Source organism: Bacillus rossius, assembly GCF_032445375.1.
Source record: "Bacillus rossius redtenbacheri isolate Brsri chromosome 9 unlocalized genomic scaffold, Brsri_v3 Brsri_v3_scf9_1, whole genome shotgun sequence".
In the NCBI taxonomy this organism is placed as follows: Eukaryota; Metazoa; Arthropoda; class Insecta; order Phasmatodea; family Bacillidae; genus Bacillus; species Bacillus rossius.
Genome location: NW_026962012.1, coordinates 10,327,581 through 10,354,860, shown reverse-complemented (window position 1 = coordinate 10,354,860; position 27,280 = coordinate 10,327,581). Strand labels below are relative to the sequence as shown.

At 35.8% G+C, this 27,280-nt stretch overlaps 1 protein-coding gene across 1 annotated transcript in view; it reads right to left on the bottom strand.

Moving 5' to 3' along the window:
* LOC134542579 (uncharacterized) overlaps positions 1 to 25,847 on the bottom strand; it is a 434,599-nt gene extending 408,752 nt beyond the window's left edge. The window contains exon 1 of the mRNA XM_063386955.1: positions 25,665 to 25,847. Within this exon, the coding sequence (XP_063243025.1) occupies positions 25,665 to 25,722 (58 nt within the window). The 5' untranslated portion in view covers positions 25,723 to 25,847. The remainder of the gene's footprint in view (positions 1 to 25,664) is intronic.
* Positions 25,848 to 27,280: the final 1,433 nt, after the last annotated feature.

Here is a 27,280-nt window from a genome sequence, read left to right as displayed (position 1 = left end):
TCGACAGCTCTGGCGCGTGATTCGCCAACTCTGGCTACTAAAAGCTGCGGGTGCACACATTTGCAATTTCACAGATATTATAATTTAATAATGAGAATTAAAAAGTGATACACTCAATATATTTTAAAAAAACTTTTGAACTGCAGTTTGGTAATATGTTAAATCAAATCAATAAAACAAGAAAACATTTACAAAAATTGCTTTTACATGGGTTATTCTCTGTAAAGACGTTTTCGGCCCATATGTATTGTCCGGTAGTATTACTATTATTCATACTTAAAAAACCTTACTAAGGACAATAAAAGAAACAGTTTAATGATAATTATTAAAAAGCCCGTTGCATTTATAGCTACATTTCCTGATATTAGCATTTTTCTGGAATATTGTTGCAGGGGACTGTTCGGTAAAACAGGGGACTGTTGCAAATACATCAAAACTACATAATTCATAATTATAAACATTTATTGTTATATGCCACATAGTATCGACATTCCTATAATAAATTAAATTTCAAGAAATATTAAACTAAAAATTGAAACCTCACTTCTAAAATATCTTAAACAAAAAGAGTAAATTTTTTAAAATAAAAAATATATTTTAAAGTTAAAATTGTAGCCTCGTAGTCTCTTAGCCTCGTAGTCTGGTAGTCTTGTAGCTTCGTAGCCAAGTCTTCTTGTAGTCAAATATTGCTGGAGCAGTTAGGCCTAAGACAGTTGGAGTCAATGACTTTTGGTGCCAATGACTTTATAGGCAAATAATTTTGGAGCCAATGATTTTTGGAACGTTTGACTTTAGCGGCCAAAGACTGCTGAAGCCAATGACTTTTGAAGTCAAAGAATGTTGACATTTGGAGCCAAAACGGCTGAAATCAGAGACTGTTGATGGTATTGTATACTACTGCATATTGTGACCAGATCGATAACCTGTTATGAGCTAGTATCCTTGTGACCAGATCGTATCCCTGAGACCAAATAGTATCTCTGCAATGAGATCATATCCTACTGAGTTGAATATTCGTTCAAAGCTGCGTCCTTTAAGCTAAAAGTGCTTCCTTTTTTTATGTGCTTCCTTTTATAATGTGCTTCCAAATGTGCTTCTTACTTGCAGTAAGAGTTTTGACAAGTCTGTACTCGGGGCATGATTAGCGTCATGGTTCGGAGAGCTTGGTATGTACGCCTGACATTCAACATTATCAATTTAAAATGTTCGCCGAGTATCGACGAAAAATTATCTCTCGGTTTGGAGACGTTTGGCCTATGCACATGACTTTGTTTTATGAACTGTTTAAAATGTTCGCTAAGTATCGACAAAAAAATACATCTTGGTACTGACTAGAAATTTCTGACCACCTACTGGATGTGCCTGGCTACCAACTGTAAGTGGTCTGGCCACCTGTTGGACATACGTTCCTTTCTACTCCATTGACGTGACTGGCTACCGACTTGGCGTTCCTTTCCACTAACTGGGCGTGTTATAGCTTACCAACAGACTCGACGTGCATGCCTGGCTAACAAACTGACATGCATAGCTTACGTCAAGTCGTGGCTGATCTCCGATTACGTGCCTGACTACTGAATATACATGCCTGGCTACCAATGGGATGCATATTGCCACCTACTGGACTAACGATCCTGGTCATTGAATACATGTGCCTGGCCACCTAATGGGGGTACCTTATGAATATCAATAGAACCAATCATCATTATTTCAATAAGTGATTTTCTTGATGAATTTAGGAACTTTTATCGAATTTATAGCTTAACAAGTATGAATTTTCAAAATGGCGGCCACGACTGGCGAAAAATGGCGGACTACATGGTAATAAATACTATTGCACTCTAGTGGATAAAAATTAAACTACTATAGTGTCAATGCACTTTAGCAGATGATGTGTGTACTACGTGACACTAGCACTCCCAAGATAGCATCGGAAGCTCTTTGGTGGTTGATGAATGAAGAATTTAAGTCGCTTTTAGGATTTTTCACAGCTCTTTTAATTAAGTGTTTGATTTACATTAATTTACCTTTCTTTTGTTATCAAGCAAAGTTTTAACCGAGGACAAGAATCGATCGAATTAAAGTGGAGGCTGGTAGATAAAAATTTATACCTCGTTTAGAATTTTTTTCACCATATTTTATTAAAAAAAATATATTTTTTTACCTGAAATTACAATTTTTGCATCTAGCAACGATCGAACCAGGGATAGAAATCAAATCAATAATTATTTTAATAATCGAATATTTAATATTTTTTGGAATTTTTTTTTGGAATTTTTATTTAAATAATTACAGATTTTCTAAAATATTGGAGTCCAAGATGGTGGATATGGAGTCGTCAAAAATCAAAAATGGCTGCCGAGGTCCTCATCATAATCAAAGAGCGACGGAAATGCACGAACATAGCCGATTCCTCACGACTGGCAAGCCAAACACGCCATCAAGCCCTAGTCCCATAAGAACAACATGGGGCCAAAACATACCAAAATATACCTACTACTTTCACATTTCCCACTATTGAGAAATTCTGTTTCGATCCCTGGCAGCCATGGTATGTGGTGTGTGTGTGTTGGGGGGGGGGGGGGGGGGGAACGGGCACCGAGGCCCTGTCAAGTAAGGGAATCCTTCTTTTCACAGACGAGAGAGCCAAATGCCCGATCGTGCATCTTCGGTTTTTTTTGTTCATTGTAAATAAATATGGTGGTGTTGATAAAAGGTTACTAATGGTCAATTAGGTTAGGTTAGCTACATTATAAATACTTTAAAACATTGTAGACGGTTGATATGGTTAGAATAGCTACATTAAAGATACGGAAAAAAAGCATGAACTTCGGGGAACTTCGGGTTTTGGCTCTCTCGTCTGTGAAAAGATGGCTTCCCATCAAGTAACAGCACAGCTTCTGGAGACGCTGCGACAGCCGCTGCCAAGACCGCTCGCACCTCTCAGTGCATGCTCATAGCAGCTTGCATTTGGTTACAACGACTCGCAGTTGCAAGTTTTTTTTCATACTGAGTTTTTCAGTGAGTATGTCGCAAAACAAAACTTATGTTTGTATACACGCGAAAATTTGCCAAGCATCAGTTTAAAGGAAATCTTTCATTATTTAAGATCAGTTTATGTACTGTAATGCACATTCAAGGAACAACTTTTTTTTGCGTAGCATATTTAAAAAAAAAAACGATAACATGTTATGTTCAAATTTAACTTAACGGATAACCAGCTATTTGCGAAGACTAACCTGAATTTCTTGTTGAAACAAAACTTGCGGAATTTGTTGTCATTATGTTATATACCCTACGAACCGTCATGTGATAGTTCTTAAATATACTTAAATAGACACATAAAAGGTTCCTTTTCCTGCACAATTTTTTTCACTTCTTTTAATTGAAAATATTGGTCATTTATTAAATAAAATTTAGTACATATGAATGAATATTCAATTATGATTTAAAATATAAAAGTAATTGTGTCATAATTAATTGTCTTTCACTTTGAGACATTTGCTTAAATACGCTGCTCAATCACTTTAAGTTGTTGCCTTAAATTAATTATGCTTAACTACACGAGGGAGAGGGAGCGAGAGAGTATGATCGATAAAAGTAAAACTTGCGTAACTGCAATTAACAAAGTTTGCGTGGCTCAGGAGCAGAGAAAGTCTTTTTTGGTGGAGATTCGAGTTGTAAAGTTAGTGGGCTGGTTTCATAAATCCTCTTAACCTAGTGGGCAGCATCTGTATTAATTAAAAAAACCTAACACTTTTAAAAGCTTGGTAAGCCTTTGGTTTAATCAAGTGGATGACTTTAATTTATGAAGATAATATCATTAAAAAAATACTCAAGGTGTTATTTGTTGAATAATTTTGTTAAATAATTCTACGTGAAGGTGTTTTGTACGAATAAAGACATGAAGATAAAGTGTAACGAAATAAAAAAAATATATGTTTAGTTTTTTAAAGGTCTTCTTATAATAAAATGCAATTGGGTCAACTGGTTCTACAATTTTTAAAATGAAAATGCCTAAGCTCTCTTATTGAATCCGTTGAGCGAGGAAGCGCAGTGGAAAAAAAATAACACTGAACTCACATTCCATTACATCGTGGTCGAATCCCGTTCTGATCAACTTGCTCTTGACTTCTGTATGGTTTTCTAAGCTTACTTCTAGACCATTGTCTTTCATCATAAATTATTACCTTATTTATCTCCATTATTGAATAGTATTGTTTAGTTTATCAGTCTTTAATTACTACGCAGTGTCAAGATTTGAAGGTCAAATAAAAGAATAAAATGTTACAAAGGACATTATTTTTCAATATAAGGTATTTTGCAAGAAATATCCTAATAAAAATATTACGTGTTTAAGAGTAGAAAATTTTATAACCAGCTTAGTACGTAGATGTACCTATAGGTACATATACTGTTATTGATTAAAAACGTCTGCTTTGTTTTCAAGTCTGGCAATAGTTTCCATCTAGACTTTTTATTAAAGCAAAAATTTTCTCGTGACAAACGTGCAGAACTAAAAAAAATTCATACCAGAAATCGACAAGCGAAGCTGAAATTGCATCTTCTATACATAATAAATGGAAATCTAATACAAAAATCATTTCTTTAAGGGCCAATTAATTGAAGATTGTTCTACTGGTTACCTTTTTTAGGGGTGGAAAGCTAAAGAAAGTTTGTTTGAGAAAGTTCCATTGAAACCAAAACTTTCATTTCGTCCGGGGAAGTGACTTTTCATATATAACCATGACGTCACATTCGGGTTGTGGCTGATGTGTTTTAAGGGGATCTCGCTGCACGATGTGAGGTCAAACGTATGTCTCTTTGCTTCGTTGACACACGCACAGATGTGATTAGCTAAACTTAAGACACCAATTTAACTAACAGCACAGGGTAGTGGTCAGATCACTCACCTGCCAAGGTTATCCATTTTTGAATTCTAGTTGGGCGTTTGTCCGGATTTTGGCGTAGTGAATGTTTATTGGGTTTCGTAAAGGCTCTCTTATTTCTCCCAATAATTTATTCTGTTGTTGCATTAGCATACTGGGCGGTACCCACTAATGTTTCAGACGAAAATTATGGATTATTGATTATATATTTCCTAACATCTGTGGTGTCCGGCCCAGAATGAATGAATTGAATAATGTAAATTACCTTACTCGAATTCAAACTGAAAATACTCCTTAGTGTAACTATTTTTATCCGTGGTAAATAAAAATATGTGGTATCGGTGACAAATGGCAGTGTATTATTTAAGTGTTTCTGTATCGTTGACATAACATTCATATCACATATTTGATCCACAGAATTAATAAAATCACACTATGTTATAATTAAAATTATTTGCTAATCTCAGATGATTGGAATTCTTACAGGGGTTTTGTTCCTCATCAATCTAAGTGCAAAGTCGTAATTAAATTGCAAAAATTAATATTTATGCACAGATGTAAATCAATTACTTCAGGTTAAAATAAATTAATATTGTCTCTACTTTAAAGTTAAACTCCTGTTGAAAGTTACAACGAACCAAAATAAAGTATGTATGTATTATGAGTGTGTGCCGTTTAGTGATCAGTCGGTGAGCGAACCTCTGGGTTTCAGTGAAAACCATACTACACGAGAGTAAGCGTCTTAATCAATCATTTATGACTCCAAAATGAATTCCAATCATGAACTACGTCTAAAACTATGTAATACTGGGATCCCGGTAAAATATCTGATAATTAAATTAACCAAGTTAACATGTATGAAGAATAGTTGTTACAATTTTTGTTTAAACTTTGAATGCTTTAAGTATCTTTGAAGAAATAAAGTTTTTTTTTTTATATGGATAGAACTCTTGAACGTAAACGATGAAAATTTATACAGCGACGTGACGGGACTGGTACGAACCGACCTCGGTTTCAGCAAACCACATCCAGGAAAAGAGGCCATCCTCGGTGATCACCGCACAGCGCGATCAGCGGTCAAGGACATCCATCACTCTAGGACCTGGTAGAAGTAGTCCTCTGGGCACTCCTCTCGAACGGTCTCCTGGGGCTGGTATTCGGATTGGCTCACGGATCGTCCTTCTCTGGAATCTTCATCGTCGATTGGAAATGTTCCTCCACCTTCCTTCAGTCAGTCATGGTTTAGCATGACAGTAGTACAGAAGTAGACTCGAGCTTCAACTCTTCATTGAATTTTTAGATTAGTCTTTTGCAGGTCAATTTGCGATTATCCTTCAACATTACTTATTCATGGTACGGTCTTTTATACACGTCGATAATGGATCAGCTCTCGTTGAAAGTATATGGTAATTCTTTGTAAATTATTTTATCTAAATCCAATTAATTCCTTACGAATATCTATAAATCTTCTTCAACTTTCAGTAATTCAGCTTGACTTATTTTAAATGGTCATATTTCTCGTAGTAGCTATTCGTAGAATCCAACTTAAACGTCATTACGGCCGAACATTCTAAAGAACTTTTTTTATTTTGTCTTGTTAATAACTACTGCGATTCTCTCAATTTTGACAAAATGCAGAGAAAATAAAAAAAAAAATAATTTTAAATTTATGACCAAAGATAAAATCATAATCATAGACACAGCAAAATACTATTCAAATCATACACAATTGCATAGAATAAACGAACCATAATTAAACTGATGAAAATGTTCAGCGTGAATAAAATAAATAAACTGATTTCTATAAAGTATAGAAATTACCTTTATATAATTGCCCCTTCCTAGAAATGTTCATTGTGGGCAGTTTGTTTTTAATAACCAGCAGAATGACATTTCTAATATAACACTAAATAAATGTTCATTCACTCAAAGTTCTCAGTGTCCTTTCACTTTGGTTATTCTTTTCTGGCATTTGATCATTAACTACAAACAACTAACCATAGGTTTACAATAATAAATTAAACACCTGTTAGAGTACAACAAAAAAAATATAATGAATGCTGTGTCAACGTGACGTATGATTAAACTCATAGGTGTGAAACTGTCAGGATAATCATGTTAAAATGGGCTGGTGATATTCCCTAAGCTGGGTAATGTTGTAGTGTCCTACAATCTGCCTGGTGTTAATGTCGGACAGTTCATAACAGTTGTTTCTAATAACTTTTGTCACCACATATGGTCCATCAAACAATAAAAATAATTTTCGGGTTACATATTTCCAGAATTGGCTGATTGGGTTAGTCCTTTTTAGTACGAAGTCTCCGCAAACGAACGTATTTTTTTCTGAAAGCTTTTGGTGCCTTCTCCTGAGATCTGCAGCGGATGTCAGCTTAGCCTTAACTAACTCCTCAGTTTCCCTTCTTATTTCTTCCAGCTCTTGCTGTTCCTCTTCCGCAATATCAAGTTTTAGCTTAGGTATCAAAGTATCTGGTATGATATGAGATGGTTTTCCAGTAAGTACTTCGTAAGGTGTGTTGTTGGTTGAGCTATGTATGGTGTGATTAATGACACACTCAATAAATGGTAGTTTGGCCATCCAATTTTGCTGCGCGTCATAACAGAATGTACGCAACATGTTCCCCAATGTGCGCATTAGTCTTTCGACAGGATTACTCTGAGGATGTCTAATCGAAGACATGGTTGGTGTAATCCGCATTTGTCTCAATCCTTCTTGCCATATTGGACTAGTAAATTGTGTAGCGTGATCGGAAATAATAGCTTCGGCATGTCCCACCTCATTTTCAAATTTTTTTACTTTTTGAAGAACGACTCTGCTAGTGACGCTGACTATGGGGTATAATTTTGCGTATTTGGAGAATACGTCTAACATTACAAATACATATTTCACTCCAGCGGTAGATCGAGGCAATGGTCCCAGTAAGTCTACGGACACCAATTGTAAAGGTCCTCTCGGAATTATCGGTTGCGTCTCACCGATAAGGTTGTGTTGTGAGTGTTTTGCCTTTTGGCAGAGGTCACAGGAACGGGTAATTTTCGCTACACATTTAGGCAAATTTGGACAATACAATTTTCTACTCAACGCCGCCGTCAATTTCTTGGAACCGACATGCGCACAATTTCGATGTATCTCCCATATAATCTTGTTTATTATTTCACTAGGAATGACCGGTTTCCATACATCTTCAAATCGGGAACATAGTTTTCCCTGGTAAAATAGGATACCATTATCAGAAATACAATACTTGGTATTGAGCTTGTGCTCCGATCCAACGTTTTGATGTTTTACCTTAATGTTTTTACAAAACACATCATCACTTTGGAGTTGCACCAGATTTTGAAAAATATTTTTGATAGTGTCGTTATTGGTGATTTGTTCTGTATCTAAATGAGTGACTAAAAATTCCTTCGGATTCTTCTTGTTAGGTATTTCATTTTCCACGACATCCGGTACTCGGCTAAGGTAGTCCGCTACTACGTTTTCCTTGCCCTTGATATGACAAATTTCGATGTCGTATTCTTGTATAAGTAGACACCATCTAGTTAATCTGCTACCAAAGATTTTCCCAGTTTTTAAAAACCATAATGCTTGATGGTCTGTCAGCAATTTTACATGTTCGCCCAATAACATGTCTCTAAATTTTTGCAATGCCCATATAATTGCTAAGGTTTCTCGCTTTGTGACCGTATAGTTTCTCTCGACATTGTTTAAAGTTCGACTTGCCATCGCGACAGTACGCTATAAACCTTCGTCGTCCGCTTGTGCTAATTTTGCGCCCAGCGCGTAGGCTGACGCATCTGTGTATAACAGGAAATCTTTGCCTAGAACAGGGTGGTGTAAAACTTGTTCTTCGACGAAAATTTTCTTCAAGTCCTCAAACGCTTTCTTGGCTTCTTCACACCAATCCCACACTTGGTCCTTTTTTAATAACCGGAAAAGGGGTACAGCTACTTTGGCTATTTTATCACTATAGTTGCGATAGAATCCGATTACACCAAGAAAAGTCCTTAATTGTTTGATGTTTTTAGGCGTAGGAAAATTTGTAATACTCTGTAATTTTTCGGGTGACGTTTTAATGCCGGTAGGCGTCAAAATGTGGTCTAGGAAAGGTAATTCTTGTCGACAGAACATGGACTTCTTCAACTTCGCTCTCATGCCAGCATCACGTAACTTAGTCAGTACAATACTAATATGGATCAAGTGTTCTTCAAGTGACGCCGAAGTAATAACTATGTCATCGACATAAGCACGCGCGAAACATTTACATTCAGGTCCTAAGGTCTGGTCCAAACACCTCGTGAATTCCGCCACGGCATTACATAACCCAAAAGGCATTACTCGAAATACGTACTGATAATAATTCTTAAATAAAAATGATGTATACTTCTGTGATTCCTTCTTCAAAGGAATTTGCCAATAGCCGGCCGACAAATCTAAAGTGGTTAGTAATTTAACACCTTGATATAATCGCAAAATATCACTGATCGGTCGGGGACTTTCTCGGTCTCGGACGGTTATCGTGTTAATTTCCCGTGCGTCCAAACATAACCACACGGATCCGTCTTTTTTTCTGACGCACAAGATAGCATTGGTAAAAGGGCTGGGAGCTCGTTCAACTACCTTCCAGTCTAACATCAACTGTAAGTATTCTTCGGCTTCACTTAAAAATTTGGCTGGTATCGGGTAAGATTTTCTATGAAACGGCTCGCCTGGTTTCACACATATGCTAGCCTGGTACAAGTTTTTTATGCCGGGTTTATCCGAAAATACTTTCTAAAAATTCTTTAAAACTTGAAACAGTTCATTTTTCTCGTTATTATTAATTAAAGTGACTCCACTCACTGCATTACGCAAGTCTTCCTCGGTAGCATCAAGATTGGTCAGAGTAGTATTGCATATCGTTGTATAAGGATTTACTTCTCTAATAAGGGAAACGCATTTGTCCGTAACTTCCCATTTTTCTGGAGTAGTCGGGTTTTCTAAATTATCCATAGCCGTAATCATCCATCCTCTGAAATCCAATAGAACTTTATATGTAGTAAGAAAATCGATTCATAGTATAATCGGTTTTGCCAAACCTTTTACTATTAAGATAGGCACGCGTCTTACGTTAACTAATCCTTCGATCTCTAATAAGGTTTGTCGATTGATTATGGGACTAGCCCTGGACGTTATTCCTAAAATCTTAATACTCGGAACAGGCATACGAGGTAGTTTAATTCCTGTGCTTTCAATCATAGAGACACAATCTTCACTAATACATGAAATTTCTGCTCCGCTGTTCAACAGAACAGGTGACTTGACTCCATTTACGATAAGTGTGATTTCAGGACACAATGCCTCCTTAGCTTTACCGGTTTCTACGCAGGGTTCGCTGAGTAGAAAATCTCGTTCGTTTTCTTTGAAAATCACAGCATTGATCCGTTTTGTGACTAAAGTGTTCGTTTGAATTTCCGATGGATATTCGTTGTGGGTATTAGCCCCTTCCACATTCTCATTAGGGAGCTGTGATAGGAGCTGTGGTACACCCTCCCTGACTAGTTTCCCGTTTGATTAGTGAATCCCTTTATTTTGTCAGGTAACCATGTGGTTGTTATCTGACCAGAACTCTTGGCCATGTTTTGCGCCTGATTTCCTCCTAGGCTAAAGCTCGCACAATCATTCGTTTGGTTAGACGACCATTTCCTATTTCCATTTTCGTTGCTTGGAGAAATAAGGTTGGCATTCTCCCCTCGCGAAACCTCGTGTTCGGTGTTCCTCATGCTCGTTATTACTTTTCCCGATGGACAAAAGGTTTGGGCTTCTACGCGATATTGACCATGTGACGTGTTTCGATCACACGCGCAGTGTTCAACTACCTGGTCTGTATTTAATTTCTGATTCGAGATCCAAATGGCCCCTTCCTGTGGTCGGCTAAAGTGTTGTCCTTGGTCGTAATTATCTCGTTGTCTTTGATTACCGTTTGATTAGTTCGGTCTATTACAATAATCGTAATTTCGGCGTCGACCCCGGTATCCTTTATAATACCACTGATTTCTGGATGGTTCTACGTTCAATGTATTCATGCGCGATGGTTTTTGTACATTCTCCTGCTCACCACTTTTATTTCGCCAATTTTGATACAATGGCGGAGATTGATTAGTGTGTTTACGTTCGAACACCTCCTTGTTTGAGTTCGCCCTATCAAGCTTTTCAAGTCGGTCATAGTTAAGTAGTTGTTCTTTGAAATCAACTATTCCGTTGTAATTACGTCCAGTTAACTGTAACTGATACCTAACAGGTAACTGAGATAGTATCATCGCTATAAATTCTTCATCTTCCATGTTACAGTCTAGATAACGTGTTCTCTCATACATGTTGCTTATGTGGGCTTCTAGGTTTTGAAATCTCCTAGGTTCGAACTTTTCAGAATGTAACTGAATACGCAAATTACTTTGTATTCTGGTACTCTATAATTGTTGTAGAAATGACTTGCGGAAAGAACTATAATCAGTGACCGAATCTTTGAGTAGTTCCCACCAATAGTATGCGGTGTCTTTCAAACAATGACTGATGTTTTTCAGCCTATCCGTTTCCGATAACCTGAATATATTACAGTACTCCTCGTATTGGTTGAGAAATTTCCTGGGGTTCTCTGTACTCTTTCCGGCATACGTAGGAATGTTGTCCAACCATTTCCTAGCGGGATGGTGTAGTGTTAACATGGGTTCAGTAACTAATGGAAAATCGTTACTAATATTCGTGGTCGGTTCTGCGCTTATTCCAGTGGAACTAGCTACACTAATATTTTCCCTTGTGTTGTTAGTCTTCTCATTTATGACTGCTTGTTTCGTCGTGCACAACGCAGTGTGTTGTCTGACCTCTCTCTCCATTACCTCCACGCGTATTTCTACTCGGTTTACTTTCCCTTCCAAATCATTTTGTACTTGATTAACATTTTCCTTCAAACGCGGTACTGTGTTTTCTAATGACTCAATACGTTCATGAACAACAGTAAAGTTTTGCTCCATTGTTTGTTGTGTTTGTGTAATATTTGTTCGAAGTTGTTCTGTTTCGGCAGCCAAACTGTTTAACGCCGTATTCAAAATTCGTGCAATATTATCTAGTCTCTCAGTATTCTCCTGTTCCTTGCGTTCGCGTTCCTGTTTCTCCTCCTGTTTCTTGAGTTCGCGTTCCTGTTTCTCCTCCTGTTCCTTGCGTTCGCGCTCCCGTTTCTCGCGTTCGTGCTCCCGTTTCTCCTCCTGTATAAATCTGAACATCTGTTCTAGCGTAACAGTTTGATGTTCCTTTACTGTTCGAGTTGCTTCCTCATCCTGTTGCAACTGACGATTGATTGGGGAATTTGCATCGTGATGAAGTTCTGGGACTGTCCCTGCTTCCCTTTCTCCTACCTCTGACATTCTCTCAGAAACTATTTCCGACTGTATATTACTACTATCTCCGTGTGTACTTCCTCTGAGGAAATATGGATCTCGATTTCCCTCAAATGACATGACCTGGGATTCAAAATTTTCTTCTCTCCTACTATTTATGTTTTCAATGTCTCTGTGTAGTATTCGGTTGTTTCCACCGAAATACGGCCTAAATGTTGGGCGCCATAATCTGGGCGTTACCCACTAATGTTTCAGACGAAAATTATGGATTATTGATTATATATTTCCTAACATCTGTGGTGTCCGGCCCAGAATGAATGAACTGAATAATGTAAATTACCTTACTCGAATTCAAACTGAAAATACTCCTTAGTGTAACTATTTTTATCCGTGGTAAATAAAAATATGTGGTATCGGTGACAAATGGCAGTGTATTATTTAAGTGTTTCTGTATCGTTGACATAACATTCATATCACATATTTGATCCACAGAATTAATAAAATCACACTATGTTATAATTAAAATTATTTGCTAATCTCAGATGATTGGAATTCTTACAGGGGTTTTGTTCCTCATCAATCTAAGTGCAAAGTCGTAATTAAATTGCAAAAATTAATATTTATGCACAGATGTAAATCAATTACTTCAGGTTAAAATAAATTAATATTGTCTCTACTTTAAAGTTAAACTCCTGTTGAAAGTTACAACGAACCAAAATAAATTATGTATGTATTATGAGTGTGTGCCGTTTAGTGATCAGTCGGTGAGCGAACCTCTGGGTTTCAGTGAAAACCATACTACACCAGAGTAAGCGTCTTAATCAATCATTTATGACTCCAAAATGAATTCCAATCATGAACTACGTCTAAAACTATGTAATACTGGGATCCCGGTAAAATATCTGATAATTAAATTAACCAAGTTAACATGTATGAAGAATAGTTGTTACAATTTTTGTTTAAACTTTGAATGCTTTAAGTATCTTTGAAGAAATAAAGTTTTTTTTTTTATGTGGATAGAACTCTTGAACGTAAACGATGAAAATTTCTACAGCGACGTGACGGGACTGGTACGAACCGACCTCGGTTTCAGCAAACCACATCCAGGAAAAGAGGCCATCCTCGGTGATCACCGCACAGCGCGATCAGCGGTCAAGGACATCCATCACTCTAGGACCTGGTAGAAGTAGTCCTCTGGGCACTCCTCTCGAACGGTCTCCTGGGGCTGGTATTCGGATTGGCTCACGGATCGTCCTTCTCTGGAATCTTCATCGTCGATTGGAAATGTTCCTCCACCTTCCTTCAGTCAGTCATGGTTTAGCATGACAGTAGTACAGAAGTAGACTCGAGCTTCAACTCTTCATTGAATTTTTAGATTAGTCTTTTGCAGGTCAATTTGCGATTATCCTTCAACATTACTTATTCATGGTACGGTCTTTTATACACGTCGATAATGGATCAGCTCTCGTTGAAAGTATATGGTAATTCTTTGTAAATTATTTTATCTAAATCCAATTAATTCCTTACGAATATCTATAAATCTTCTTCAACTTTCAGTAATTCAGCTTGACTTATTTTAAATGGTCATATTTCTCGTAGTAGCTATTCGTAGAATCCAACTTAAACGTCATTACGGCCGAACATTCTAAAGAACTTTTTTTATTTTGTCTTGTTAATAACTACTGCGATTCTCTCAATTTTGACAAAATGCAGAGAAAATAAAAAAAAAAATAATTTTAAATTTATGACCAAAGATAAAATCATAATCATAGACAAAGCAAAATACTATTCAAATCACACACAATTGCATAGAATAAACGAACCATAATTAAACTGATGAAAATGTTCAGCGTGAATAAAATAAATAAACTGATTTCTATAAAGTATAGAAATTACCTTTATAATACCGTCTCAACCTTCATCCATGTCTAAAGATATCAATGTGAATGAGACGTTAAAAATAATTAAATCATTACTTTATCAAATTTGATGCATTTTACACTTCATGTCTAAAGGAATTTTACAGTTATTTTGGTGACATGCACAAATTAGTTGAAAGAAACAAGGGAAATTTACGAACAACAATTTGTGCATGGAAAAAGTATATGTACATTTTAAACTCTCTTTAGGCCTACAAGAATATTTCGTCTCGCTTGAATCATAACACGCAGTTAATGATTCTCAGATAGTATTTTAGTAACTTGGATCTCAAAATGTTTACATTTCGCTTCACTCCTCCTTTAAATTCGTGAGAACAACCGCTTGTATTTCGCTCCTTCCAGCAAGCTCCTGAGCTTTCGAAAACATGGCAAATATTGGTTGTAAACAAATGCAAAACACGTGAATGTAAACAATGCCTAATTAGGAAGCGAGAAGGACGAGTATACCATAAAACACGCATGTAATTGAGTAACTTGGTGTCCTAAACGAGACCTAATCCCCGTTTTTCTAAGCGTGCATTTTTTTCAATGCTACTCTTTCCTTTTGCATCATTAAATAAACCATTCATAAGCGGTTTGCGTTTATTTGTGAAACAGTGTTTTTTTTCCCAGAGGACTTACAGTTCGGTGGTTTAAAAAAAAACTTCAAACAATTTTCTGTATAATCAAATACATTACTTCATAACAAAACAAATTCTGAAACAGTTTAAGATACTTTTATTTATACGAGCAGTAAACGTCTCAAAAAGTTAGTTTACAGTGTAAGTACAAACTACACTGAAACTTTTCAGAGGATTGGAATACTTAGTTTTGTCAGATAAATCGAAAAATTAAACAGGTTACGTTATTGCTTTTTGCAAAGATTATTAATTTAAAAGAAAAGTATTTAAAAAATAATAGATGTGCTAAATGCGATGTTATTTTCTAACACATCGTCCACATTTTAATTTGTAAATAAGCTAAAGCTTAATATATAGTTATGTTATAAATAAATCATTATATCCGATGTAATTATATCACTAATAATCATTGTTTTCATTGATACAATCTCAATCTATTTATTGGTTTCATTAATGCCCTCAGTTACCTTAGAACTGTAGAAATGATTTTGAGTTAGCGTGCCTTTTAGAAACTGTACATGTATAAGCCCTCATTTGGCTGCTGAAATTTTGTTGACACTCATTTTTAATCAATCAATGATTATTAATTTTCTGTTATATAAACTAAATCATAAATTTAATAATATCGTGGCTAGGTTATGCTTTGATCAACAAAGGTCTCATTATTCCGAATAGGTTGGTATGTAGCCTAAAATTTTGAGTTCTATTAAAAATTAATATTAATTTGGCAAAAGGCTTGAAAAATGGCAAAGTTTATATTTAAGAAGATCTTTCTTAACATTGCAAACTCTTCCTTAAGACCAAAGCCGCTGAATTACTTGCCGCATGCACCGAGTCCTTGAGCGACTGAAAGATGGGGAAAACGCATTATCACATCATGTCAGTGATGAGTTGAATATTTAACCAGGTTACTCAAGAGAATAAGGATTTCAATTCACCTAATTCACATTACAGTCTTAAAAATAACTTGATGTAGAGGGCAGTTCAAGTTCATGCTGGAATCACATACATAGAAGCGTGATAAAAATATTTTACTCGTTCTTTAATGGATTAGAACCGAGCAATCTTAGGACAGGTATACTACATTTATATATATATATATATATATATATATATATATATATATATATATATATATATTAAACCTTTTAAAAAAATACCAATTTTAACATCTAAAAATGTTAATTATTTTTTACATGAAATTCAGACTGTGGCTCATTTTATTTTCACACATTTTTAAATAAAATTTATGGAATATTAAATTGTTGCCTTTCCAACTGAAGTGCTAAACAAAGGTTTATATCAGCATTCTTTTTTTAAAACTTTCTTAAAAAGGTTTATACCTTAAAAATTGCTAAAACTAATATATAATTCCTAATCAATGTAATCAACTTATTTTCTTGTGACACATTACAAAATAAAATAATTAATGCTAGAGTTTCTAAATAAAGGAGATTTAAATATGGTACCCGCGATTTTGTAGGCTTCAAGGGAATACACTAGTAATAGACAAGATTAAATTCATGCTCTGCGTTTCAATGCTTAGGCACTTGATAGAATAATGTTTATTTTTATCTGAGGGAATATTTAAGTCCTACTCTAATAGCAATGGTATTGATGGAGGAAAGGTTTCCCAATGTATTCATATTTCAAGCCCCGTGACTGAGGTTTGATCACACTCTAAGGTCCAATACTATTTATGAGAAATTTTTTCTAAATGTTATTAAAATGTTAAGGTTGTGTATGCTTTTATTTTTTTTTTGTTTTAAGATTAATATATCTCTGATTTTTAAAAGATTTTACTAACAATTTTAATTTATACTTAAAATTAAGCTGACATAAGATCATACATTATTTTTTCCACAATTTAAAATATTATTAAATTTTTATTAAATAAATGCAACATACGTTTTTATTTCATAAATGGTTTAAGCAATTATTTACAGTTTAAAAATTGTATGACTATTAAAAACCATTATAGTTATAAAATATTTTTATAAATAGATTTTTAATGACACTTTTGTTTGAGTCACGAGGATAGTTATAAACTAAATTTGGGTAAACATAGCATTTCATCTAGTCACTCTGCACAGAGCACTAAATTCATGTGCGACCCAAAAACGTTCTAGCGAGAATAAAGATAATTTAGTGACCACATATTTTATCTAAAGGAGTAGTGTAGTAAATTACTAAAATATCGTGCAGAATCGTTATGCTGAGATCACCAGCTTAAAACATTTAAATACATTTTAATTAGGGTATTTGTATTACAAAAGAAAAACTATATATATATTTATTTAACGTGACATATTAATAAAACTTCACATTATCTCCGTGGTCTTGTTCAATGAGTAAAGGACTTTATCACCAGTGCATTATAACCGTGACTATAACAATGTGGCATGCCATCAGCTTCCGTTGTGTTAACGTCCTCGAACATGATAGTCATAACGGGCTGTGTCTGTCTGAAATCTAAACCTAAAGCAGAAAGAGAACGACGTTAAAAAAAGTCAACATGTAGGTATTGTCCGTTGGGCTTCCTTTTACCTCTCTCGCTCCATGCTGAGGACATGAACTGTGGGAAGCACTTTGGCTGCAAAATGAAACAAACGAGAAACAAATGTGAGCGAGTATTTCAGTACTCGCCAGAGATGTTTAACATCTATACTCGGTAACGAGCAAGTACATGTGTTTTCATGTTGCAAATACACTGAGAATACGAAACTTGGGCATGGAATTAAAAGCAGAATTCTTTAAAAACGCAATGGGCACAGAAGCTTCACTGACCGGCGGAGTGATACAGCACTGCCCTAGAACGGACCGCTTGTTCGCGCTGCGGGAGCAGGTCGGACTTGGGTGATCCAAGAGGAAAGGAAAGGGATGTTAAGGTGGTGCCTCCCATTTCAGGTCATGATTTTATATTTATATTAGTCACTGATCAACTTTTGAACTTTTTCAATTTTTTAACTTTCACGAAATAAAAAATATATACAGCTCATACTTTTTGCATTATTAGCTGCCAAAGTTACATTTTTAACGTTTTTAGTTTGTACCAAAAAGGAGAATTTAATTTATTGCAGAACTCAAATTTTTTAGGTTTAATTGCAATGCCACTGGCTACTTCATGATATGGTTTGCATTTCTATCACAAAAACTCATTTCATGGTTCTTTTTCTGTCAAAATCGTAACAAATTTGAGAATTTTGAAATGCCAGGTAAAATTAATTAATATTTTCTGAAAGAAATTCAAACCATTTCTTGGAGTAGCCAGTGGAATTGCAGTTAAACCTAAAAAGTTTCAGTTCTGCAATAAATTTAATTCTCCTTATTTGTATAGCCCAAAAAACGTTAAAAATGTAACTTTGAAAGCTAATTATGCAAAAAAATATGTGCTGTATATATTTTTAATTTCGTGAAAGTTAAACAATTGAAAAGTCTACAAGTTTATCTGTAATTACTGTAAATATAAAATCTTGACCTGAAATGGGAGGCACCACCTTAAGGGGCCGCTTCCTGTCAGGGGTATATTTGTGTTGTAGAGGTGGGATGATGCAGAAGGCACTAGAAAGGCGGGCAGCTGTGAGAACTGAGGGGCAACACCAACATTATGAGGAGTATAAATGGAGATATATGTAAAATGCAAGCCACTTAAGAGCCCCGCCTACCCGGGCACACACACGGTGCGCAGAGCTTCAGGAAAAACAACGCGATTTCAAAACTACTCGAGATATCCGAGTGGGGCCTGCTTACGAAAAACATTTCGGAATTCGCTGAAGGCCGAAAAAGTATTTTTGATTTCTGATTAAGTTTTAAACTGTATTTTTTTAAAAAGTAAAAATGGCTAAAACGCGTTTTTCCAGATTAATTTTTAGACGTAAAACAACAGATATAGATTCTTGAAAGCGCTTAAGGAAATTACATTACACCTTCATTTCTATGCTATAATGTTAAGTCGCCGCTCGAATTTCACAGTTTCTCTTTGACGACGAGAAGACTGCGCGCCTGTTCACATCTTTGCGCTTAGAGGCGATACCGCGCTAGAAGCGACAGCGAGCGCCGCACTTATCAACCCGCCTCACTAACACAAATACACCCCTGACCAGGCTATGGTGTGTTCAGTCCCCATTTTCAAAACGTTTCTAGACTATGTAATTGCTAATACCTAGGGACCGGAAAAATTCGCGGATTCAATGACCTCTAGGACAGCCTCCATTATCCTCTTCATTTCTCAAGTAAACACGCGTGTTCATTGGGTACTAAATTGTGAAGCGACTCCACTGGGTAGCTTGTAATTCGACGCTTCATTAGTGGATAGTCTCTCATTGGCCCAGATAGTTACAGTTAAACTGCGAGCCGATAGCAGAACCAGCAGAAATGTACACAAGTTTGAATTTCAGCCTATAACGAAATGAATCCGCGAATTTTTCCGGTCTCCACTAATGCCACACATTCAAGTAGCGAGATTCGAATTTCCCTTTCCAACAACCCGTCATGATTCGAATTAATGAGCACCAAGTCAACAGACAACCAAGTGTTTTGAGTCCACTGTTTAATCTCGGTTGTCCAGTTGGCCAACGCCACTCTGAAATCCTTTATTTTTACGTTAACTTCTTGAATACCAAACAAAAATATAATGTTTTTTTTCTAATTATACTTTTTAAGTGGAAGAAAATTTTTTTTTAATTTTTTGAAGACTGTCGTTGAAACACGAACGAGTTAATGTTTCAAGATGTTATTTTGTACATAGGTACACCATTGCTGGGTACACTGTATGACACACATAACAAATTTCGTTAATGGACAAAAAATAAAGTTACAAAAAAATATGAACATGCAAATACACTAAAAACAGCTCAAATCAGCCAATGAAAAAAAAACAGCACAGAAAATTAATTGGAGGGCATTAGTTGCATGTTCATCATTTTTTTAAATTTTTTAAGTATTTTTTGTACATTATTGAGTTTTCTTATGACATACTGCGAATTCAGCAATGGTGTATGGCCAAAATAACATCTTTAATAAATCTTTACATCGTAAGTACCATTCAAAGAATGCACGAAAGAGTCAGTTCAGCATTTCTGTGCCCTGTGGAAAAGGTTGAACCAAATTCCCAATATTTTTTTTTTTTGTTCGTAGCATATGTAGCAAATTTTTTTTTATCAATATTAATAACTATTTAACCACGTAGAATGTTGGGAAATAAAATTGCAGTTTTGAAACTTTCGATAACCTCAGTTAACTTGTTAAATTTTAATAAGTTTCCAAACTGCTTGTCAGCCATTATCTACAAGCGTGCAACGTTTCATCTGAGCGCGCACGTTGCAAGTGCAGTCGATAAGATAACACGTCGGTACGCCACCCATCAGAGTGAGCAGGTCACTATCACTGTGTTGCCGCGATAGCCGTGCGCGTTGCTTGTCCGATGCCGGCGGATGGCGTGGGTGTCACTATCGCGCATGTTCGATATTACGGTATCGATCACAGCTTCGAGTTATTTTCAAGTTCGTGCCAGTGGGTGCTCATTAATAGGTTCCAGACCCCCCACATCATTCTGTGGGCCCCGTTGCTAGAAGTCATGATTCCCCCCCCCCTTTTTTTTTCTAACAGAGATAAAAAATGTTTGTTTTCTTTTATGTATATTGTTTTAATTATATATATTTTTTTAACCTTTTCACAATTTATTTTTAAAACATATTAAAACTAGTTTTAAGTCAGTGTTTCTATTGTCAACGTAAATTTATTTTGAATAATGGCAAATAAATGAGTGTAAGGGTTCTGCACAGTCAACATGGTTTCACGTCAATTGGTGGTGGTTTTGTTACTCACAGTTGTAGATTCAGACACGTTCTGTATGCACAGCATATTCCGAATAATATTACTCTGGTGTAATATTTCATCGGTAACTAAATTTAGGCCTTACTGTTTAATTGTTTTCTATGATTTATTTAAAATTGTCTACTTTTTTTGTTTTAAGTTTTTTTTCTTTCCTTCGCAGGCCCCCTAGACCCATGGGCCCCGTTGCCATAGCAACGGTAGCACCGGCCAAGTGGGGGCCCTGATAGGTTCCCAACGCAGTGCTCCCCATATAGCGTCCCTGGGGAGGAAATACCCGACTCCCCTCTGGCTCTCACGACCAGGAGATTCTGCAAAGGTTTCCCATCGCCTCGAGCACATGAACGATTCATACGCGATTAAATATTCGCGTATGAGTGGTGAAGCGTTCTCGTGCCTACGTTTTTTTGAAGTGAAAACTTCTATGGGAAGGTTTGGATAGGGAGTAAATTCATGTAAGTCGTCATCGAAATGGTCACGTGACGTGTTAACCATAACACTATATATGTTCATATTGGTATAACTTATTGCGCTTTTAAATCATAAGTTTACGATTACTGTGCAGTAAAAAGTGAGTATAAAATATATTAATATTGTCATCTATACTAATATTATAAACCTGAAGAGTTTGTTTGTTTGTTTGTTTGAACGCGCTAATCTCAGGAACCACTGGTCCGATTTGAAAAATTCTTTTAGTGTTGGATAGTACATTTATCGAGGAAGGCTATAGGCTATATTATATTATCAATAACATTTGGGATCCTTACTAAAAGTCCAATTTAGAATCAAATGCGTTGGAGGGGGTTAGATACAACATGCAGTACACGTACGAAGTGTGTGTTGACAATGCCGCAGGCGCTAGAAGTTTATTTTCTATTGCCTATTAACATTGTTGCCACGCACTAGATGCCTTATCATTCTTAATTTTCCCATACAAGTAAAAAAACACCCGTGTGATATTAACAACGAAGCAAGAGTTCAATTAGTATTTAAATACTTTTTATCACTTTATATCGCAAACCTTAACTATTTTTTTCCTCTCTCTGTGTTTAATTTTTTTTCTTTTAATTGAATTATTTTTATTATTTTTAATTAATTTTCATTTTTCGGACCATCAATAATTTTCCTCTCCCGTTACAATTCTGACAAGGACTTGTATATATATATAAAGCGAAATACCACTCACTGACTCACTCGCTCATTAAGAACGGATTCTGCGGAAATCCGATCCCAAGGGCAGTTTCGGGGGCGTAATATATCAAAATTTCCAGTTTTTGGTAGGAAATCACCATGGCAACGGCTGTTGCTTTGTTCATGCTTCATTCGTCTCTATGGCAACGACTATTTCATTGTTAGTGCAGTCCTCATCACCGTTGAAATTTTGCGGGTACTTTAAATATCAAAAATTGCCCTTTTTTTTAAGTATATAGGTATATATTACAGACTTGAAACTTCACAGTAATGTTCCTTATGTTACGCAGGATGACATTTTCTGAAAATTAGATCCCATGGGTGGTTAAAACCAGGCAACAGTGGGTACTTTGTCTGCATGAGAACAGGATTTTGCATTGTTCATGCCTTCTGCGTCTCCATGGAAACGGGCATCGCGCGGCAGTGGCGTACCCACAAGGAGGGGCATGTATAATGAGCGGCGCAAGAGTGATCTGCCTGTAGACTGCCGTAGCGAAGTACGGGTACATCAGTTGTACGTTGCGTGCACGAGTCGGGAAACCATCGGTGCTATTCATTTTCTCTTCTGTACATTATACAGCATTGTAATAAATTTTCCCTGAATTTTTTTTATTTACCATTACTGTAAATGGGAGATGTGGCTTAATTTTTTTCCATTATTATAGCCGTGCGAAGCCGGGTCAGGCAGCTAGTATAGATATATAGTTTGAATAACGAAGAAAACGGAGTCTTTGTAGCAAATAAAACCTAAAAATTAAGAACATCATTTTTTATTTTTTTAATACCTACAGTTACTTTGCAATGCATATTTTATAGTAATTAAGGAGTTATTTTACTAACTTGATAAAACAAATTTGTTGTGTGATAATATTTTTTTCGTAAAAATTGCGAAAATGTTTTCACTTCTGTCAGCAGTCCTCATGACTGCATTGAAATTTTTTTTTAAACAACTTAACTACTCTTCCAGTAAAAATTTCTTAATGAGATTTCAGGTATGTGACTAAGTTAAACTGCCGAAATTATTTTTAACATTGAAACTTAACTTAAATGTGTTTTTTTCTCCTTAATGAATAAGATATATTGTTAAAACTATATTAATTATCTTACAAGTATTCAGTGTTGATGATGTCCGTTTGGAGAACTGTAAAATGGAAACAAATTAAATCGTTTAAAGAACAATTTGTTTTGTTCTGTTAAGGGATTTCCTAGCAGATAGTGTGATTGAAAATACCGCACACTCACACTGCGATGTTATAAGTTGTTTTTTTCCATAGTGAACGATGCACCTGCAATATTTAAAAGGGTTTGTTTGTATTAATATAACTAAGTGTTCTTTAAAATCTATACCTGACTGCGAGTTCTGTGTTATGCGCTGTAAAAAGGGTAAATTAGCCTGAAAGTGCCTGTTTTACGCATACAAGGTTTTTGAAGTTTTTTTTTTAATACTCCAAGCTGAATATTGCAATTTCATGTCCAAACTAATTAAAATTTAAACAAGAATTACGAAAATCCCTGGGTATCAGCAAACAGAATGCTCTGGAAAATTAAGGTGAAAACCTGTATAAAAATAGCTTATGTTTTTTTACACGGTGAAAAAAATATTTTTATTTTTATTTTATTTTATGTGGATGAATATATTGTATTTACACGAAGAAAATTAGCTTGTAAAATTTGAATGTTGAAATTTTTTTTAGCTATTGAATTTCTTTTATAATCCTCCAGTTTATATACTAAATTGAATAGTCTGTGACTGAATAAACACCAAATATTATTTCCCAATAAAAATTTTATTTTGACAAATTTTATAAATATTCTGTAATCTTTGTGTCTTTGGAAAAATAGACAATTTTTGCGCGTTTTCTTTACATTCCGTAATACTATAAATACATGTTTATTATTTTAAAACCTACTGTTGTTGACGGCAAACAACGTGGAATTCAAAAAATAAGTTAAATTCATAGTTTAAAAACTTGTTAAAAATTCTTGAAAAACTTGATATGTAGGTACACGTACAGTATAACACAAAAACATACAGTAAAATGTCCTGATTTATCCAAAATTACACTTTTAGCTGTAGACTCGTTCAGACTAAAGAAAGAAATGTAAAAGGTAAAATTCATATGAAAACATTCCATTTATCGTCTTATCTTAATGGAAACTTTATATATTTTAGGAATATCTGCAGCTGTATTTGGCAGTCTTTGTACCTTACTCGCTTCTACACCGAAATCACATAAACCTAAAATCCAGCTTTATCCTTATTTCGTTTGTACTAATATAACCCACGGTCAAACTCTTACTAACACATTAATATTTCTAAAAATGTTGTTGAACCTTTAATTGGTAGCTATTTAGGTACCACGCAAGGTTTTAACAATAAATTATTTTGTTTACTACCGAAAATATATGTGTAGCAATTTTTTCTTGCGTTACATTTTTGAGCATTATAATAAATATTCATTGATTGATACTAAGCAGATTTTATGTACTTCAATTTATTCTGTGTGTATAATTAATATTTTAAGTACTTACAGCCAAAAAGTAAATAAATATTTGTAATTTATTTCAGATTGTCTTTTCACTCCAAAAGAGACAATTCTATACGATTTTTTTTCCCCAGAGTTGCAAGTTATTTTCTACAAAAGGAAGGAATGCTCTCAGATTTTCGTTATAACCATTTGGAAACTATCTCATTGCCAGTACGTCCACGTTGCTGAATTATAATGCCGAGTACGCACGTGTTACGCCCTGAACGATCGATCTTATCACGTCACCTCACTTTCATATACAAACCACAAGATTGTTTAGGATTCCTAAGTTACGTGGAGCTGCGCATATTTCTGTGATCAACCCACACACGTGGAGTCTAAATGCAATCCAACAATGATGTGGAGACACTGATTGTTTTCGCGAACACTAAAATGATAAACTTTTTCTTTTTTGATGTTTGATTATTGGGTAACAAACCCAAAACACATATGACAATGCTCTCATTTCACGGGTGTTTCCAAATAGTAACTTACTGAAAATATGCGAAACTACATCGTCGAAAAATTATGTAGGCTGATCAATTATCCGCTTTTCATATACGCTGACCAAGGCAACGACGAAATGAACACCAGGTACGAATGTACTAAAGGCTCAAACTTTTTTTTGTTCGAAACCTCGACGTTGCTGATACTTATTCTGGGAAATGTATATTTGAAAGTATATTTTGAATTATAACAATGCGTTTATTGAATTATACAGAATAAATCGTAGTCACGAACACTTATTCTTAATTTTACAAGATATATTTTTGGAACTGTGAGCATACATAAAATTGGGTTCTAGTGTAGTTTCAACAGCGAATAGGTTGATAGTCACAATCAATCTGACATCACGTGAGACAGTGTTAGCTTACTTGCTATTTGTACGTATGTATAATGAAACAGACATTGTGGCTCAAAAAAACAAATCAAAAATGGAAAATATTGGATTTGTATACAAAATGAAATTAGCAGAAATTGAGTTGTGATATTGCTGAACCCAAAAGCAGTTTATCTAGGTGGCGTTAACAACGAAAACGTGTGAATAATTAGGGTTCTGTTACTAACAATTATCAAGGATAATCATAAAAAATGTTTAAAATGTAAATTAAAAATTTATTAGTTAGTGTAAATAAATATTTCTGTGGGCACGCCGCATGCCGCTAGGTTGCATCACGTAGTCTGCCTGCGTTGGCATAGAGTAGCACGGTCATGTAGAGCCGTGGCATGGAGTAGTAGAGGTATGTAGAGCCGTATCCGTGGACAGGTACTCACCGGCCAGCAGCGAGCAGACGACGCAGACTCGCAGCAGGCTCCTGGCGATGCGCTCCATGTCTTCCCCGCTCGGCTACTGTCTCTGCGCGGGGCGGCTGTCAGCGAAGTCCCGCATCAAGGACAGCGTCCGCGGCGGACGGCAGGACGCAGGAAGGACGTGTCACCCGGTGCGCACCCCGCGGCGTCCCGGCGCGCACAGACGCCTCCGAGCGGGCCGGGGCGTCGGCGTCGGCGTCGCAGTTTCCCGCGCGGCCCGGCGCGCGCATGCGCCTGCCTCTCTCCCCTGCTCAATCGCGGGAAGCCTTCATTTCACAGACGAGAGAGACACACCCGAAGTTCCCCGAAGTTCATGCTGGCTTTCCCCCCCCCCTCCCAAGGTTCTATCACATTGTATAAACCGGTGTGTCATTAAATTTTGTGGTCGATTAGGATATTTAGCTACATTATAAATACTTTAAAACATTGTGGATGGTTGGTTATATTAGGTAAGTATAGCTACTATAAAAATACGGTAAAATCATTTTATGGTTGCTTAGCAAATAAATTTTTAATATGTAGCTATCCAGGGCTAGGAAACCGTTTACATGATTTCATAGTATCTTTAATGTAGCTATCCTAACCAAATCAACCGTCCACAATGTTTTAAAGTATTTATAATGTAGCTAACATAACGTTTTACAATGAACCAAAAAAAAAAAAAACGAAGATGCACGATTGGGCGTTTGGGTCTCTCGTCTGTGAAAAGAAGGCTTTCCCTCCCTCGCGCGCCCACGGCGACGGGCTCCCTCGCGGGGGAAGCCTACAACTCCCGTAGTTCCAGTACCCTGCCGAGGATACCCGAGGATATCCGAATTTTCGTGCTCGCTCGTGCAACTTCGGTAGCACCTTTTTTTATTGACGTGATAACGTCTTATAAATCGATGAACGCCGGCTGCACGCACGAAAAAAGCATGACTCATTGTCACGTTCCACCTGAGCCAAGCGTGCAAGAACCGGCCAACCACTGTGCGAGAAAATCTTCTATAATATCAAACAGGTTAAGGCGGGCTTTTTAAAAGCAGCAATTTAAAAAAATTTAATTCATTTGTCCAATTTCGTCATTTCAAATTAACAATTTATTGACATTGATTTGATTTCAGTCAATATATATAACTAATTGTTCGTGATTATTATTTTTCCTGGCCTGATTGACAGCAACAGCAGGAAAACCCACAGAATTGTACAAAAATTAATTGTACATAGAAATTTTGTAGCTTATTGCAAATAAATATAAATGATTCACTGCATAATTATTTCAAAAATGTGTAGCTTGGTGTAATTTGAAGTCCTAGGTAGTAAACATATTTGTTTTCTACTTGAATTCAAAATGTAAATAGTAAAAGAGAATTTAGCTGCACAAGTTTTTCTCCACGAGGACATAATTTATGCGTAAGCGAGGACTGCGTCGACTAAAAAGTGTGACCTTGGCTGATGCGAGGCTATTTACAACAGTAAAAAATACAGTGTACAATGAGAAAATAAGTTTTATTGGTTTTGCATTACTACAGCTTGTTTATTTACACAACGGTTTATTGTTATAACAATCATCTTCAATGTCCCAAAATATTTTAAATCCA